Here is a 16,144-nt window from a genome sequence, read left to right on the forward strand (position 1 = left end):
TATTTGGGAAGATGACTAAAAGCTTAGTCAAAGATACAGGTTTTAAGAAGTTGTAAAGGATGCTTAGAGAGGGATTGAGTGTGTTTTGGGCATGGCAGTTGGAGGCATATCAAATTATGGTCACATTGAAATCAGAAAATAAAAACCCAGAATTAGAAGCGCAGAGAGTAAAAGCTGAGGAAGTTTTGATCAGGTTAGATTAGATTACTTACAGTGTGGAAACAGGCCCTTTGGCCCAAGAAATCCACACCAACCCACCGAAGTGCAATCCACTCAGACCCATTCCCCTACACCTAACACTACGGGCAATTTAGCATGGCCAATTCACCCAACCTGCACATTTTTGGACTGTGGGAGGAAACCGGAGCACCCGGAGGAAACCCACACAGACATTAGGAGAATGTGCAAACTCCACACAGACAGTTGCCTGAGGTGGGAATTGAAGTCGGGTCCCTGGCGCTGAGAGGCAGCAGTGCTAACCACTGTGCCACCGTGTCACCCAAGTTATAAAGAGGGATCAAGGAAGCTTATAGAAAAGTTTGTCAAAAAGAATTTAAAATAAAAATAATTTAAAAATAGAACCATTGCTTAATCAGGAGGCAATCTAAGTCAAGGTGAATAAGACTTGATGAGAGTGAAGTTTCAGATGACTTCACATTTACAGAGGTTGAAAGGCAGGCCAGGACTGATAACGTGCAATGGTGTGAAATTATGACAGGCTAGAAAAACTTGGGACTGTGTTCTTGAAAACAGATGACACAGTGGAGCCAAGATATGCAGGGAAGGTGAATATAACACTCTACACTGCAATCTGAACCAAGAGTAGCACCACAATTCAAACTGATGAAAGGGAGAGGGTCTTTTCCCCTTACACATGGAGTGATCCACAAGTGAAACATGTTTCCAGCTTGATTCAGGAAACAAAAAGACAATGGAATCATGTAATAGACAAGGTCAATAGTCTCATATTGGGTAAGGAAACAAAGGGAGCAGATGGATGATACCTGGACAGATGAAATAGCTAAAATCAAATGGCTTCCCTCATCAGCTTTTCCTCATCAACTCTAACTCCCCTTTTATCATGTCAAAATTGTAACTAGGATTAGGTGAAATGTGTTAGATTTGACATCTATTGAACTGGGTATCAAACTTCACTCCAAATTTCATTGTTAAAAAGAAAGCATTAATGTCAAATATCATGACAATTATCTTTGCATACAATTTGAAATCACAGTTGCCGAGTGACTGCTTTTGACTACAAAGCACTGCAGTGTAGAATAATACGACATGTGATGTAGCCAAGAAGCTCTCAAATCTCAGATCCTAATCTCAGCTCTAAACAAACAATGCTGTTTCCTAATGCGAAAGCACAAAAGGGATAATCCAATTCAAACTAATGGCAACAAAATATTTTAATGTGCACCAAAACTGGCATTACATCATGTCTAGTTAAAATAGAGTGGATACCATTACTACTAAAAACGCTGTTAATAAACACTTGCACTAAAACTACTGAGCAGTCTCCGGTGCCTTTTAACCATAAATCAGAAGTTTAGAGTTCATGCTCATTCCAGACACTTGGACATATTTCAATGGCCTCTTTCAGGTAAGACCCGGGGCCTCACATACTTTCCCAGATTGGTGCAAAACAGCCATAGCAAGTAGTCAGGGTCTTCCCAATTTTCACCCCTCAGCTAATTTCACTAAAGCAGTGTAACTGGTCATTTACTTCACTGCTGTTAATGAGAGCTGGTTCTGCTTAATTAGCTGTTGTATTTCTCGCATAAAAGTAACTACAGTTCAAGTAGTTCTTAATTGGCTACAAGCATTTTGAGATAATTCATGGTTGTGATTTATGAGATTACTATGGGGCATCCCACCGTGAGATGCAAATAATATAACTACTGACTTGTACATCTTCACTTCCTCCACAGCCTGGAGTGCTTTTTCATCAGCTGCAGATAGTTTCAGTTCCTTCTCTTGACGCTGACACTCTTCTTGAGTCAACCTCCTATAAAGGGTAGAAATAGTAAACAGGTTATACTCTGGTATAAAAAGGACACAAAGCCACCAACGATCACAACGGTTTTCAAAAACAGAATCGGCACCAATATCCTGCAGGAATGAAATCTGCCATCCTCACCTGGAATGGTCTACATGTGATCCTAGGCCTACAGCAAATGAGGGTAACTCTTAACTGCCCTCTGAAATGGCCTAGCAAGCCACTCAGTTCATCAATCACTATGAAATCTCAATAAATTGAGAAAGACCTCACCTAGCACTGACTTAAACATTGGTAAAGACAATGGCAGAAACAGCATTGTTGACTCCGCAACTTCCTTCTGACTAACATCTAAGGGCCAGTGCCAAAATTGGGAGAGCTCTCTCTCAGACTAATCAAGCAAAGCCTGACTTAACCTTACCCACAGAATAACCCCAGACACCACCATCACTAGACACTTGCTGTTTCACCAGCAGGACAGACCCAGCAGAGGTATTGCACAGGAATCCTAAACAGGAACTCTGGACCTGAAGTCGTTTCATGTCTTCAGATTAAATATTGGCAAGGAAACACCTGATTGCCAAATATCGTCCTCCCTTCATCCTTCTCCCTCCATGTTGAACAACACTCGAAGGAAGCACGAAGGTTGGCAAGGGAGTAATAGATAGCAACATTGAAAGTTGCCCAGGTATGTCCTGTACACAATAAGCAGGACAAATCCAACCTGGTCAATTACCACCCCATCAGTCGGCTCTCGATTAGCAGTAAAGTGATGGAAGGTGTCATCAACAGTGGTATCATTGAGCACCTCCTCATTAATGCCCAGTTTGGATTCTCCCAACACCACTCAGCTCCTGATCTCCTTACAGCTTTCATTCAAATTTGAACAAAAAAGTTGACTTCCATCACAGGTTTGGAAAGTTCTGTCTAAGGATCTTTGGTGCATTTCTGCAGTACATCTTGTGGATAGTACACACTGTTGCTACGAGATTACTAGATTACCTGCAGTGTGGAAACAGGCCCTTCGGCCCAACAAGTCCACACTGACCTCCAAAGAGAAACTCATCCCCCTATATTTACCCATGACTAACTCACCAAACGCTATGGGTAATTTAGCATGGCCAATTCACCTAATCTGCACATCTTTGGACTGTGGAAGGAAACCAGAGCACCTGGAGGAAACCCACGCAGACACGGGGAGAATGTGCAAACTTCACACAGACAGTTGCCCAAGGCGGGAATTGAACCTGGGTTCCTGGCACTGTGAGGCAACAATGCTAGCCACTGAACCACCATGCCGCCCCAACTGAGCATCAGTAGTGGAGGGAGTGGATGTGATGCCTATCAAGTAGGCAACTTTTTAACAGATGGTCGAAGGGTGTGGTGCTGGAAAAGCACAGCGGTCAGACAGCATCTGAGGTGCAAGTGAACTGACATTTCAAGCGCAAGCCCTTCATCAGGAAAGATGAAGGGCCTATGCTCAAAACAAATTCTCCCGCACCTCAGATGCTACCTGACTGGCTGTGCTTTTCCAGCACCACACTGACTCTTCCAGCATCTGTAGTCCTCACTTTGTCCTTGTCATGGATGGTGTCAAGCTTTTGAATTTTGCTGGAGCTGCACTGATCGAGACAGTTGGGTGTAATCTATCACACTCAAACTTGTGACTTGTAGATAGTGGGAAGTCAGGTGGTGAATTAGTTGCTGCAGTATTTCTAGTCTCTGGCCTGCTCTCTTGTCCACTATTTATGTGAGAAGTTCAGTTGAGTTTCTGGTCAATGATAACCCCCAAAGATGTTGATATTGAGTGGTGGTAACACCACTGAATGTCACTGGGGAATGGTTAGATTGTCTCTTTATTGGAGATGATCACTGCTTGGCATGTGTGGCGAGAATGTTACTTGCCACTTGTCAACCCAAGCCTGGACGTTGGCCAGATCTTGTCTTTGAACACTGACTGCTTCAATATTCAAGGAGTTACGAATGGTGTTGAACATTGTCTAACTCCTGCAGAGATGTACTGGAGCTGAAATAACTGACCTCCAACAACCACAGCATATGACAGATGACATTTCCATGGCCCTACACTCATCCCTGCAACGTCTGAATGAAAAGGGTACCTGTGGCAAGTTCCGACGCACTGAAGGTAAAGCTGTAGTCAACACTATAATTGAAACCAAACTAATCTCCAAACTCAGATCTAGGTCTTTGCTCTGCCCTCTGCAACTAGATCGTTGACTTCCTGACCCACAGACCACAATCAGTGAGAATCGGCAACAGCGCCTCCTCTCAGACACTCAACACCAGTTCCCTAGAAAGATGTGTATGTACCCGCTTACTAAATTCCCTGTGCACTCATGACTGTGTGGCTAAATTTTGTTTCAATTCCTTCTACAAGTTTGCTGATCACACGACTATTGTAGGCCGGATTTTAATGACAAAATGGAATACAGGAAAGAAATAGTGTTATTGGTGGTATGGTGTAAAGATAACAATCTCCCCTTCAACATCAGCAACACAAAAGAGCTGGTCACTGACTTCAAGAAGGTGGAGAGCACGCCCCTATCCACATCAATGGAGCAGAGGTGGAGCTGGTCGAGAGGGTTCTAAGGAGTGACAGTCACCAACAATCTGTCCTGGTCCACCCACACTGATGCGATGGTCAGGAGGGCACAACAATGCCTCTACTTCCTCAGGAACCTAAGGAAATTTGGCATGTCCATAATTTTTATAGAAGGACCATACAAAACATTCTACCCAGATGCATCATGGCTTGTTATGACAACTGCTCTGTCCAAAGCCACAAGAAACTACAGCCCAGTCTATCATGTAAACCAATCTATACTTCTTGCTGCGTTACAAGGACAAAGACAGTCAACATAATCAAAGACCCCTCCCACCCTGGTAATGATCTCTTCCAATCTCTTTCGGCAGACAGAAGATACAAAAGCTTAAACACGTGGACCAAAAGGTTCAAGAACAGCTTCTTTCCCACCGTTTTTAGACTTCAGAGTGGAGCTCTCAAATTTCAAATATAATATTTATCTCAGTCTCTGTGGACCCATCCCTGCATCTGTAACATTTGTATTCCTCACTGTTCTATTACCTTTTTGTACTGTGTATTAATTAGATTAGATTACCTACAGTGCGGAAACAGGCCCTTCGGCCCAACTAGCCCACACCGACCCTCTGAAAAGTGACCCATCCAGACCCATTCCCCACTCCTTACTGATGCACCTAACTCTATGGGCAATTTAGCATGTCCAATTCACCTGACCTGCACATCTTTGGACTGTGGGAGGAAACTGGAGCACCCGGACGAAACCCACACAGACACGGGGAGAATGTGCAAACTCCACACAGTCAGCCGCCTGAGGCTGGAATCAAACCTGGGTCCCCAGCGCTGCGAGGCAGCAGTGCTAACCACTGAGTCCCGTACTGAACGCAACACAAAACTTCACTGTATCTAGGTATATGCAACAGTAATAATCAAATAAAATCATCTTCCTATGTGCCAGGTATGACTCCAATCAGCACAGAGTTTGCCTGATACCCACTGAATCCAGCTTTGATTAGATTAGACTAGATTCCCTACAGTGTGGAAACAGGCGCTTCGGCCCAACAAGTCCACACCGACCCTCCAAAGAGCAACCCACCCAGACCCATTTCCCTCTGACTAATGCACCTAGCACTATGGGCAATTCACCTGACTTACATATCTTTGGACTGTGGGAGGAAACCGGAACACCCGGAGAAAACCCATGCAGACACAGGGAAAATGTGCAAACTCCACACAGACAACTGCCCGACGCTGGAATCGAACCTGGGACCATGGTGCTGTGAGGCAGCAGTGCTAACCACTGAGCCACTGCGCCGCCCTCTGCTCAGGCTATGTGATGTCACAAGCAGTCGAATGCGGCTTTGATGTAAAGGACTTTCACTGTCACCTCACCACTGTAATTCAGCTCTTTTGTCCATGTTTGAATCAAGGCTGTAACGAGGTCAGGAGCTGAGTGGCCCTGGCAGAACCCAAACTGGGCGTCATTAAGCAGGTTATTGTTGAGCAGGTGCTGCTTCTTAGCGCTGATGATGACATCTTCCATCATTTTACTGATGGTCGAGAGTAGACAGAAGAGATGGTAATTTGACTGGGTTGGATTTGTCTTTTTTTGTGTGTACAGGACATACCTGGGATGTGGTATAGACACTAATGACAAGAATGATCCCTGTATATTTTCAAATTTGCTGAGGTACCTGCCTTCATTCACAGCAGCTACATTAGGACTTGTAGTTCAAGAACAAAGAGGGAACGTGTTCCTACTATACCTGATCCTCTATGTGGACAGAATGAGGAACATGTGGGACTGTATCCTGGCAGAAGTTTTGTGTTGTTGGAAGGTGCGCATTTTGGAAAATTTGTATGGGATGAAAGGTGTGCCTCAAACATCATCACCTACCCATGAATTCACTGGTGCTAATCTCCCAATACTGTAATTTACTGAAATTCAACAATAGTTCTAATATTTTGAGGGTGTAATTGAAATACAAGTCAATTTTTCCAGTCAACCTGCTTGCTTAAATATTCGTTAATCTGGGTCCAGTAAATAGTGTCAATACTACTAGATATGTGCAGAGTTTCACCAACCTAACAAGAGGTTGTCAAACATGCATGGTTATGAAATCCCATTTATTTTCTTCCATTTCCTCATGCTTGATCACCCCAAGCAACTTGGCTACAGACGTGTTGCTGTCACATGGCACAACACATTCCTCAGTTTGTCATTTTCCTACACAGGTAGGCTAATTGTGAGAGTTTAGCAAGAATGTATTGGAAATACAAACCAGTATCTCACAACAGGGCTGCTGCACCTCTTTCTTGGTTGTACTGTCACATATATAGTGATTAGCCATCTGTTAGCTTTTCCACCTTATCACTAACTTCCTGAACGTTAATGTGACCGCATGATTACTTCACGACTAAGCAGATAATATTCAGCAAAACTTCTTCTCAAAATCAGCATTGCTCCTTCCAACTTTAAATCTTATCAGATTAGAACATAATGAGGCTGTTACCAGCAGTAAGTTAGTCAATTTCTGTTCCCTTTCCATCCAAAAATTCAGTTCAGAAGTTAAAAGTTAAAAGTAAAACCAAAAGAACTGTGGATGTTGTAAGTCAGAAACAAAAACAGAAGTTGCTGGAAAAGCTCAGCAGGTCTGGCAGCATCTGTGAAGAGAAATCAGATTTAACGTTTTGGGTCCTTTCCTCAGAACACAAAAGAATGAGTACACAGCAGGTCAGTGAAATTGAAATGGCAACATCAAAATTTCAAGTCAGATTTTTCAGCTCAGTAACTCTAGGACCTTCAGCTTCTCATTTTGCGTCCTAACTCTCAAATCAGTCTAACTGTGCTGGTGACAGCTATTGCTTTTGTCAGAACATATTCATAAAGGAAGGCAAAAACTCTTCTTTGTAATTAGGTCACTCAATAAATAAGTCTTCTCCATTTTTTAAATCAAATCCCTGTGAACATAGGTAGAAATTTCAATGCTAAAAATAACAGAAGCCATTGAACAGAGTGGATACACATCGAATTCTATTGCTCTGCATCCTTTTATATCCTTCCTTTATAAGTATTTACCCAACTCACCTGAAAATGATGTTCTCTGCCACAGTAGACACATGTAGTACAGCAAACACGCAAGTAGCCTGGCAAAAGCAAACAGTTCAAATTTGCCCCTCATTCCTCTACTGAGAAGGCAAGCTCCTGTTAAGCAAATCAGTGACTTACTTCTGCAGGGCCATCTCCTTTTGATGGTAGAGCTCAGACAGGATCTCCAGCTTCTGTTGCATGGTTTTAAATTCATTCTCAAGCCTCGACTTCTCTGTTGTAGTCGCTACAAAGTTGTGTTCAAGCTGCTTAATTTGTTCTAGATGAAGAAGGTGAATTAAATGTGTGGGGTTAGTTTTGATAGGTTACTTTATCTTTTTCATCATCGCAATCTTTTCACAGGATGCACAGCTCTTGGCAACACAGTGGAAATCTTGACTGGCTTCAATGGTTGAAGGATGTAGGAAAGAGCTATTTTTGAAAAAAAGATTCACTACCCTTCCAGTGGGCCTGGGCTTACAATTTATTTTTTCCTCTCAAGAAATTACATTTGGGGAGGCAATGACTTAGTGGTATTATCACTAGAATAGTAATCCAGAAACTCAGCTAATGTTCCAGAACTGGGTTCAAATTCTGCCATAGTAGACAGTGGAATTTGAAGTCAATAAAGAATCTAGGTTTAAGGGTCTGATGGTAACCATGAAAGTGTTGTCAATTGTCGGAAAACTTCATCTGGTTCACGAATATCCTTGAGGGATGGAAATCTGTCACCCTTACTTGGCCAAGCCTACACATGAGTCCAGACCCACAGCCACGTTGTTGATTCCTAATGCCATCTGGGCAATAAATGCTGGCCTAGCCAGAGGCACCCAAATTCCACGAGTGTCTAAAAAAAAATGGTAAGGAGGTCATTGCCTGCTTTTCATCTTTATTCTTATGTAGAATTAGCTGGCAACCTAATCCAGGATTCATGCAGGCCTGTAGCGTAACTGACACCTGGGAAATGTTCAAGGAAAGCTGGAATCAGATCTATTATAGGCTGCTGACAAAATTGCTTTTCATCAACCTGAGACTAGTCAACAAAAGTATTGTCCACCTGTTGGTTTCTCTCACGAATGTGTAGGAAAGGTTAGTCACTTCAGTGATTTTTCTTCTTTTTCTGGACAAACACACCTACCTATAGTCAATTGGAAGTGATATAGTTTCAATGAATTAAGATGCTCACAGAGATTGAAGAAATGATGGATATAATTCCCCAAAATACTAAATCAGGTGTAGATTTTAAATTATAGAGCAATTTCAATCAGAAGTTCTCCCTCATAAGTATAAGACAAACTCTTTTCAGTGGGTACCAGAACAGAAGGTTGCTAATTCTCTTGTCAAGTTAGCCGAATATAGCTGAAATGACAAAGGGGTACATCTAGCCTCAGCTCTGCGAATAAATGGGAACTATGTTGTGCAAATTTAGCATCTTCCCCTTCCTCCACCAACCCCCAAAATTGTTTGGGCATCAAACTTTCACTCTAACGTCTACAAGAACAATATCTTACCTTCCAGTTCATGTCTAGCTTTTATTTCATCTGTCAGCTTGGCTTGGAAATGGTCTTTTTCTTCTTCAACGATTTTCAAGGTGGTTTGTACCTTAAGTTGAAGAGAGAATGACACTCCTGTAATGTTAAAAGATTAAACTGTACCCTCTCTCTGGACATTAATGTAATGTTAAAGGGTTAAAGTACACTGCTTTTCTCCAGAAGCTACACATTCTGGAAGTAAGTGGGGGGGGTGACATTTGTACAAGAATGTAGATGACTCGCACTTCATTTGGACAGCCATTTACTACTACTCCACTGCTATTACCAAATTAAACTCTCATTCATTCCCTTCCAATGCTTTCATAGCTATCCTCCAATACTAAAGTATATCACATCAACATTGTCTTGGGGAATCACAGAGTCAGGAAATCGTTTGCATAACAATTTCCCAGGATTAGGGCATTTACATTATTGCAGAGGATGGCCTCATCTTGTCTTGTACCTGGGATGACATGCGGTTATGGTGGGGGGTGGGGTTGGTGGTGGCCAGAGTATCTGTGAGCATTACCAACTGACCTGTACAAAGGGGATGTGTTTTCTTTATTTTGGGCCTCTTTTGATTCGACTTCACACACCTGCAAAGCGCATCAAAGGCCGTCACCTAGCTTGCACAGGCTTTAATAAACTTTAACTGTTTGCAGACATTGGTGCGTGCAAATTGCATTGTGTGAGAGAAACCTCAGGAAGTGAATGTAACACTCCCATACATCCAGAAATAGCTGCCATCCTAAATAAACACACACACACAATTTCCCTCTTACCCTTGAAACATCCATCATTTGCTGAATCTTCATTTTTACCCTTTTACTTTTGTCTAAAGAAAGAACACATTTAGAGTGTTATTTGACATAGTAAAACAGGAAGTGACAAAATATAGAAAAAAAATGTATTTACACAACACATGCATCCCAAACATCTAAATGCATCTTGCATGCAATGAATAACTCTGACGTTATTAGGTAACCTCATGGATCCAAATGTGGGGCCCTGGAGTCTGGCAAATGTCCTGAGGGAGATACAAAAGAGTCACAGACGCACAGCACGGAAACAGACCCTTCAGTCCAACTCGTCCATGCTGACCAGATATCCCAACCTAATCTAGTCCCACTTGCCAGCACACAGCCCATATCCCTCCAAACCCTTGCTATTCATACACTTATCCAGATATCTTAAATGTTGCAATTGTACCAGCCTCCACCACTTCCTCTGGCAGCTCATTCCATATACGTACCACCCTCTGCGTGAAAACATTGCCCCTTAGGTGCCTTTTATATCTTTCCCCTCTCACCCTAAACCTATGCCCTCTAGTTCTGGACTCCCCCACCCCAGGGACAAGACCTTGTCTATTTACCCTATCCACGCCCTTCATGATTTTATAAACCTCTAAGGTCACCCCTCAGCCTCTGCACTCAGGAGAAAACAGCCCAGCCATTTCAACCTCCCCTTACAGCTCAAATCCTGGCAACATCCTTGTCAATCTTTTCTGAACCCTTTCACAACATTCTTCTGATAGGAAGGAGACCAGAATTGCACGCAAAATTCCAACAGTGGCCTAAATAACGTCCTGTACAGCCTCAACATGACCTCCCAACTCCTGCACCCAATACTCTGACCAATAAAGGAAAGCATACCAAACACCTCCTTCATTATCCTATGCAACTCCATTTTCAAGGAGATATGAACCTGCACTCCAAGGTCTCTTTGTTCAGCAACACTGCCTAGGACCTTAACATTAAGTAGGCAAAAGTGAGGACTGCAGACGCTGGAAATTAGAGTCGAGAGTGTGGTGCTGAAAAAGGGCAGCAGGTCAGGCAGTGTCTAAGGAGCAGGAGAATTCACGTTTCAGCCAGAAACGTCGATTCTCCTGCTCCTCAGATGCTGCCTGACCTGCTGTACTTTTCCAGTACCACACTCTTGACCCTTACCATGAAATGTACAAGTGAGAAATGGTCTACTGATGTTTAAAATATTAACAAGTATTTTAACATGAAATCTAATATTGTCACCATATGCACACTGTAAACAGCCTACAACTTGTATACGTTTTGCCAACTTGCTTTATACGCTACAAACAAATGCATTCATCACATTAAAAGTAAAAAATAATTCTTGGCACCTCAAGTGTATCTATAACTTTTTTTAAAAATCAAATCTATGATCTTTAGAGGGGTAGTCAAAAAAGAAACCGCAGGGTACACACAAAATTGATAATCGGAATAAGGATTCATGACCAAAAATCTTAGGGAACCACAACTTGATGACGAAACAGTACCTTGCACTTTGAAAGATCCCTCAAACAATAAAAAAAACCAACATCTACTGCATGCCTTATTTTAAAAACGGTCACTAGTTACTAAAAATAATAGATGAGACACAGACAACTCTTCTCCTTCTCACAGTACCAATATACATGCAAGATGTCCAGCAGACTCACTGGAACAGATACAAATCATCTCAGCTTAAAAAGCTAGTGGAAGGATTACACCTCCGAGAATGCAGCATCAACCAAGATTATGGATTCAGAACCCACAACTTTGACTGAAAGGCTACAATCAAACTTACATGCACTTCAACCAAGGGTTTCTAATTAAAACTCTCAAGTTGTCAGATCTATTTTTCAGTTATTAACAGTGTCCATTATTCAGGAGAGAACTAAGTCACACCGAAAAATGGGGCTCAATTGAGAACAGCCAACTTGCAGCAACATTGATACAGAATTGGCCAAGAAACAGGGAACAAAAAGTTGATGTTTAGTTTTAGAGTAATCTATATGGACTTCAGTAAGGCGTTTGACAAGGTACCCCATGAAAGACTGGTTAGCAAGGTTAGAGCTCATGGAATACAGGGAGAACTAGCGATTTGGATGCAGAACTGGCTCAAAGGTAGAAGACAGAGGATGATGGTGGAGGGTTGTTTTTCAGACTGGAGGCCTGTGACCAGTGGAGCGCCACAAGGATCAGTGCTGGGTCCACTACTTTTCATCATTTATATAAATGATTTGGATGTGAACATAAGAGGTACAGTTAGTAAGCTTGCAGATGACACCAAAATTGGAGGTGTAGTGGACAGCAAAGAAGGTTACCTCAGATTACAACAGGATCTTGTTCAGATGGGCCAATGGGCTGAGAAGTGGCAGATGGAGTTTAATTTAAATAAATGCAAGGTGCTGCATTTGGGAAAGCAAATCTTAGCAGGACTTGTACACTTAATGGTAAGGTCCCGGGGAGTGTTGCTGAACAAAGAGACCTTGGAGTTCAAATTCATCGTCCTTTGAAAGTGCAGTCACAGGTAGATAGAATAATGAAGAAGGTGTTTGGTATGCTTTCCTTTATCGGTCAGAGTATTAAGTACAGGAGTTGGGAGGTCATGTTGTGCCTGTACAGGACATCGGTGAGGCCACTTTTAGAATATTGCGTGCAATTCTGGTCTCCTTCCTATCAGAAGGATATTGGAAAAGTTGAAACGGTTCAGAAAAGATTTACAAGGATGTTGCAAGGGTTGCAAGGGGTCGAGTGGTTGGATAGGTTGGGGCTGTTTTCCCTGGAACTTCAGAGGCTGAGGAGTGACTTTATAGAGGTTTATAAAATGATGAGGGATATGGATAGGATAAATAGACAAAGTCTCTTCCCTGGTGTGGGGGAGTCCAGATCGAGAGGGCAAAGGTTTAGCGTGAGGGGGGAAAGATATAAAAGAGACCTAAGGGGCAACTTTTTCACGCAGAGAGTGGTAAGTGTATGGAACGAGTTGCCAGAGGATGTGGTGGAGGCTAGCTTGCAACATTTAAAAGGCATTTGGATGGGTATATGAATAGGAAAGGTTTAGAGGGATATGGGCTGGGTGCGGGCAAGTGGGACTAGTTTGGTTTGGGATATCTGGTCAGCACGGGCGAGTTGGACTGAAGGGTCTGTTTCTGTGCTGTATATCTCTATGACTCTATAAGCATGGAATCAGTCTCTTCGGTCTAACTAGGCTATGCCAATCATGTTCCCAAACTAAACTAGTCTCACTTGCCTGCATTTGACCTGTATCTCTCCAAACTCTCTCATTCACGTACTTATCCAAATGCCTTTTAAATGTTTAACTGCACCTGCATTCACCACTCCCTCTAGCAATTCATTCCACTGTGTAAAAAACGGTTGCCCCTTAGATCCTTTTAAATTGTTTTCCTCTCACCGTCTGGTTTTGAACTCCCCTTTTCCTAGGGAAAAGACTTTGTTATTCACTTTATCTACACCCCTCGTGTTTTTAAAAACCTCTAAGGTTACCGGTCAACATCTTATATTCTAGTGATATTGATCCCAGACTATCCAGCCTCTCCTTATAACTCAAACCCTCCACTCCTGGCCACTTCCGAGTAAATATTTTCTGAACCCTCTCCAATCTAATATCCTTCTTATAGAGGCTGACCAGAACTGTACACATTATTCGAGAAGAGGCCTCACCAATGGCCTGTACCGCAACATGACATCCAAACTCTCATACTCCTGCACTGTTCTATATTCAAAGGTCTGAGCAATGAAGGCAAACATGTTAAACACCTTCTTAATCACATCTGTGAAGCGAATTTCAAAGAATAATGCACCTGAATCCCAAGGCCTCTTTTCGACAATGCTCCCCAAGGCCCTACCAGTAATTGTACAAGTTCTGCCTTTGTTCGTTTTACCATAATGTTTTATCTTGTATTTCTCCAAAACAAACTCCAACTGCTACTCCCCAGCCCATTGTCCCAATTGACCAAGGTCTTTTCGTAATTTTCAATAGCCTTCTTCACTGTTCACTACACGACCAATTTGCAAACTAACTAACCATGCCTCTTATGTTCTCATGCAAAATATTTGAGATAATCGATAAACAAAAGTGGACCCAGTACCAGTCTCTGTGGAACACTGCTAGTCACAGGTGTTTTCCTAATGTACACCAAAAATCTGAATCTTAGTGTGTAGAGGACAAGTACAAGTTTACGAAAGATATAAAACCTCTCAGGATTATAAACTCAGGACAGTATACAACTAAAGGACATTGACAAGTTGGAATAATGGGCCCATAAGTGACAGATGAAGTTCAATGCAGAGAATGGTGAGGTGATACTCTTTGGTTAAAAAACCTTGGAGAGACAGTACAGAATTACTGTCAGGATCCTAATAGTGTTCAGGAGCAGAAAGACTTTTTTGCAAGTCTTTTTTGATGACACGACAGAGTAAAGCATTATATCCTAGATTTACTGAGTAGCATCATTTACAGGAATAAGGAAGTTGTGCTAAATTTGCATTAGACATCAGCTGGAGTATTGCACAGTTCAGAATGTCATACTTTAGAACAGATGTGAACACATCAAAGACTGTACAAAACAGCTTTAAAGAATGGTTCCAGAAATGAGAAATTTCAATAATAAGGACAGATTAGAGGAGTGAAGAAAGCTACAAATAACATTTAAAGCAAACTTTCAAAATAGTGAGGCAACTGGAATGAATATATGGGGAAAAATGGTTTCCTCTCATAAAAGAACCGAAAACAAAAGGGCACTGATGCAAGAGAATTTGAAGATGCAGCCAATACGATATGATAAAATAATTTTTTTCACACAGGCAGTAATTCAGGTTTGTCATTTAATTGTTTGACAGTGTGGAGGAGGTTCAGTTTTGGACATCTAACGATCATCTAAATGAAAACAATATTCAGGGTTATAAGGAAAAGACAGGACAATGGCAAAGAATCACCATGCTCCTTCTGCTTTTCCCCGAAATTCAAGTTTTTAATTTAGTTGCAAACTTACTGTAACTTCCCCTATAGTCAACTGACACAAGCAAGGCTCTTTCATAGGAGTTTGGGCTGCACTATCTCACTTCACAGAAGTGCTTGTTGCCAGAACCTGCCAATTCATGGCAGTTAACATTATTTCACACTGCTACTAAAGTTGACTATTGTGTCCTCTGTATAGTGACTCTCAATCTAACTAAGAGTGAAGAGTTTACTTGCTCAAAGCTTTCATTTTCAAATCTGTGAAGACATTAAAATTCATACCACTGCTCCTCATCAGGAACTAAAAATAAATCGCCACTCTAAAAAAGATCAGACTATGCTGCACTGGTTTTACCTGGTAGCTCGCCATTGGCCACTTCACCATCCACTTCTTTATCCCATCCATTATCTTCACTGTCAGATTCAGTGTCAAGTTGCCTAAGCTGCATCACGCAGTCTGTCAATACCTGGATATTGGGGAAGAATTCTATTTTAAGCACCAGCTTGATAAATTATAAACTTCATAGCTGCAAACATTTGAAAAAGAAATAAAGTGCCTATCCTTTTTGGTCAACCAAGAATAATTCCAACACATCCAAATAAATAAGTTTTATTTAAATTAGCTGGAAAGCACATTTAAAGATCAAATAAAGCACTGGTTGAACACATTATGGGAAAGCAACTTTAAAGTTCTCAGCACAGATAAATAGGCTAAAAAATATCATTTATACTGATTTGCTTACATGTTTCTTAACAAGCCAGCATTTAACCAGATCAGCTGAACAGGGAACCTAGCAAAACTGGAATCAATAAGAATCATGTAGAAAAACCTCTGCTGATTGGAGCTGCACTTAGCGTAGAGGAAGATGACAGTAGTTGCTGGGCATCAGTCAATTCAGTCCTGGCGCATCAGTGCATGAACGCGTTGTGGTAGTGTCCTTAGCCCAAATGTCTTCAATGTCAGCTGCTTCATCAATGATCTTCCCTCCATCGTAACAGTCGGAAGTGGGATATTTGTTGATGATCACACAACGCTCAGTCATTCACAACCCCTCAGATACTAAAGCAATCCATGTTCGTATGTAGCTAGACCTGGACAACATCCACACTTAGGCTGAAAAGTGACAAGTAACATTCACACCACAAATGCCAGGCAAAAACCAACAAGAGAGCATTTCCCCATCTCTTAATACTCGCAACAT

At 41.9% G+C, this 16,144-nt stretch overlaps 1 protein-coding gene across 2 annotated transcripts in view; it reads right to left on the minus strand.

Moving 5' to 3' along the window:
- Positions 1–16,144, minus strand: part of mia3 (MIA SH3 domain ER export factor 3) — a 104,869-nt gene that overhangs the window by 27,612 nt on the left and 61,113 nt on the right. For both annotated transcript variants that reach the window (XM_043687327.2, XM_043687326.2), the window contains exons 15-19: positions 15,298–15,409; positions 9,965–10,017; positions 9,162–9,252; positions 7,792–7,930; positions 1,910–2,011 (exon numbers count right to left, since the gene is read on the minus strand). In XM_043687327.2, coding sequence (XP_043543262.2) covers positions 1,910–2,011; positions 7,792–7,930; positions 9,162–9,252; positions 9,965–10,017; positions 15,298–15,409 — 497 coding nt within the window. The remainder of the gene's footprint in view (positions 1–1,909; positions 2,012–7,791; positions 7,931–9,161; positions 9,253–9,964; positions 10,018–15,297; positions 15,410–16,144) is intronic.

This window comes from Chiloscyllium plagiosum, unplaced genomic scaffold (assembly GCF_037043375.1).
Source record: "Chiloscyllium plagiosum isolate Xiang-an unplaced genomic scaffold, Cpla_swu_hap1 HiC_scaffold_3, whole genome shotgun sequence".
Lineage (NCBI taxonomy): Eukaryota > Metazoa > Chordata > Chondrichthyes > Orectolobiformes > Hemiscylliidae > Chiloscyllium > Chiloscyllium plagiosum.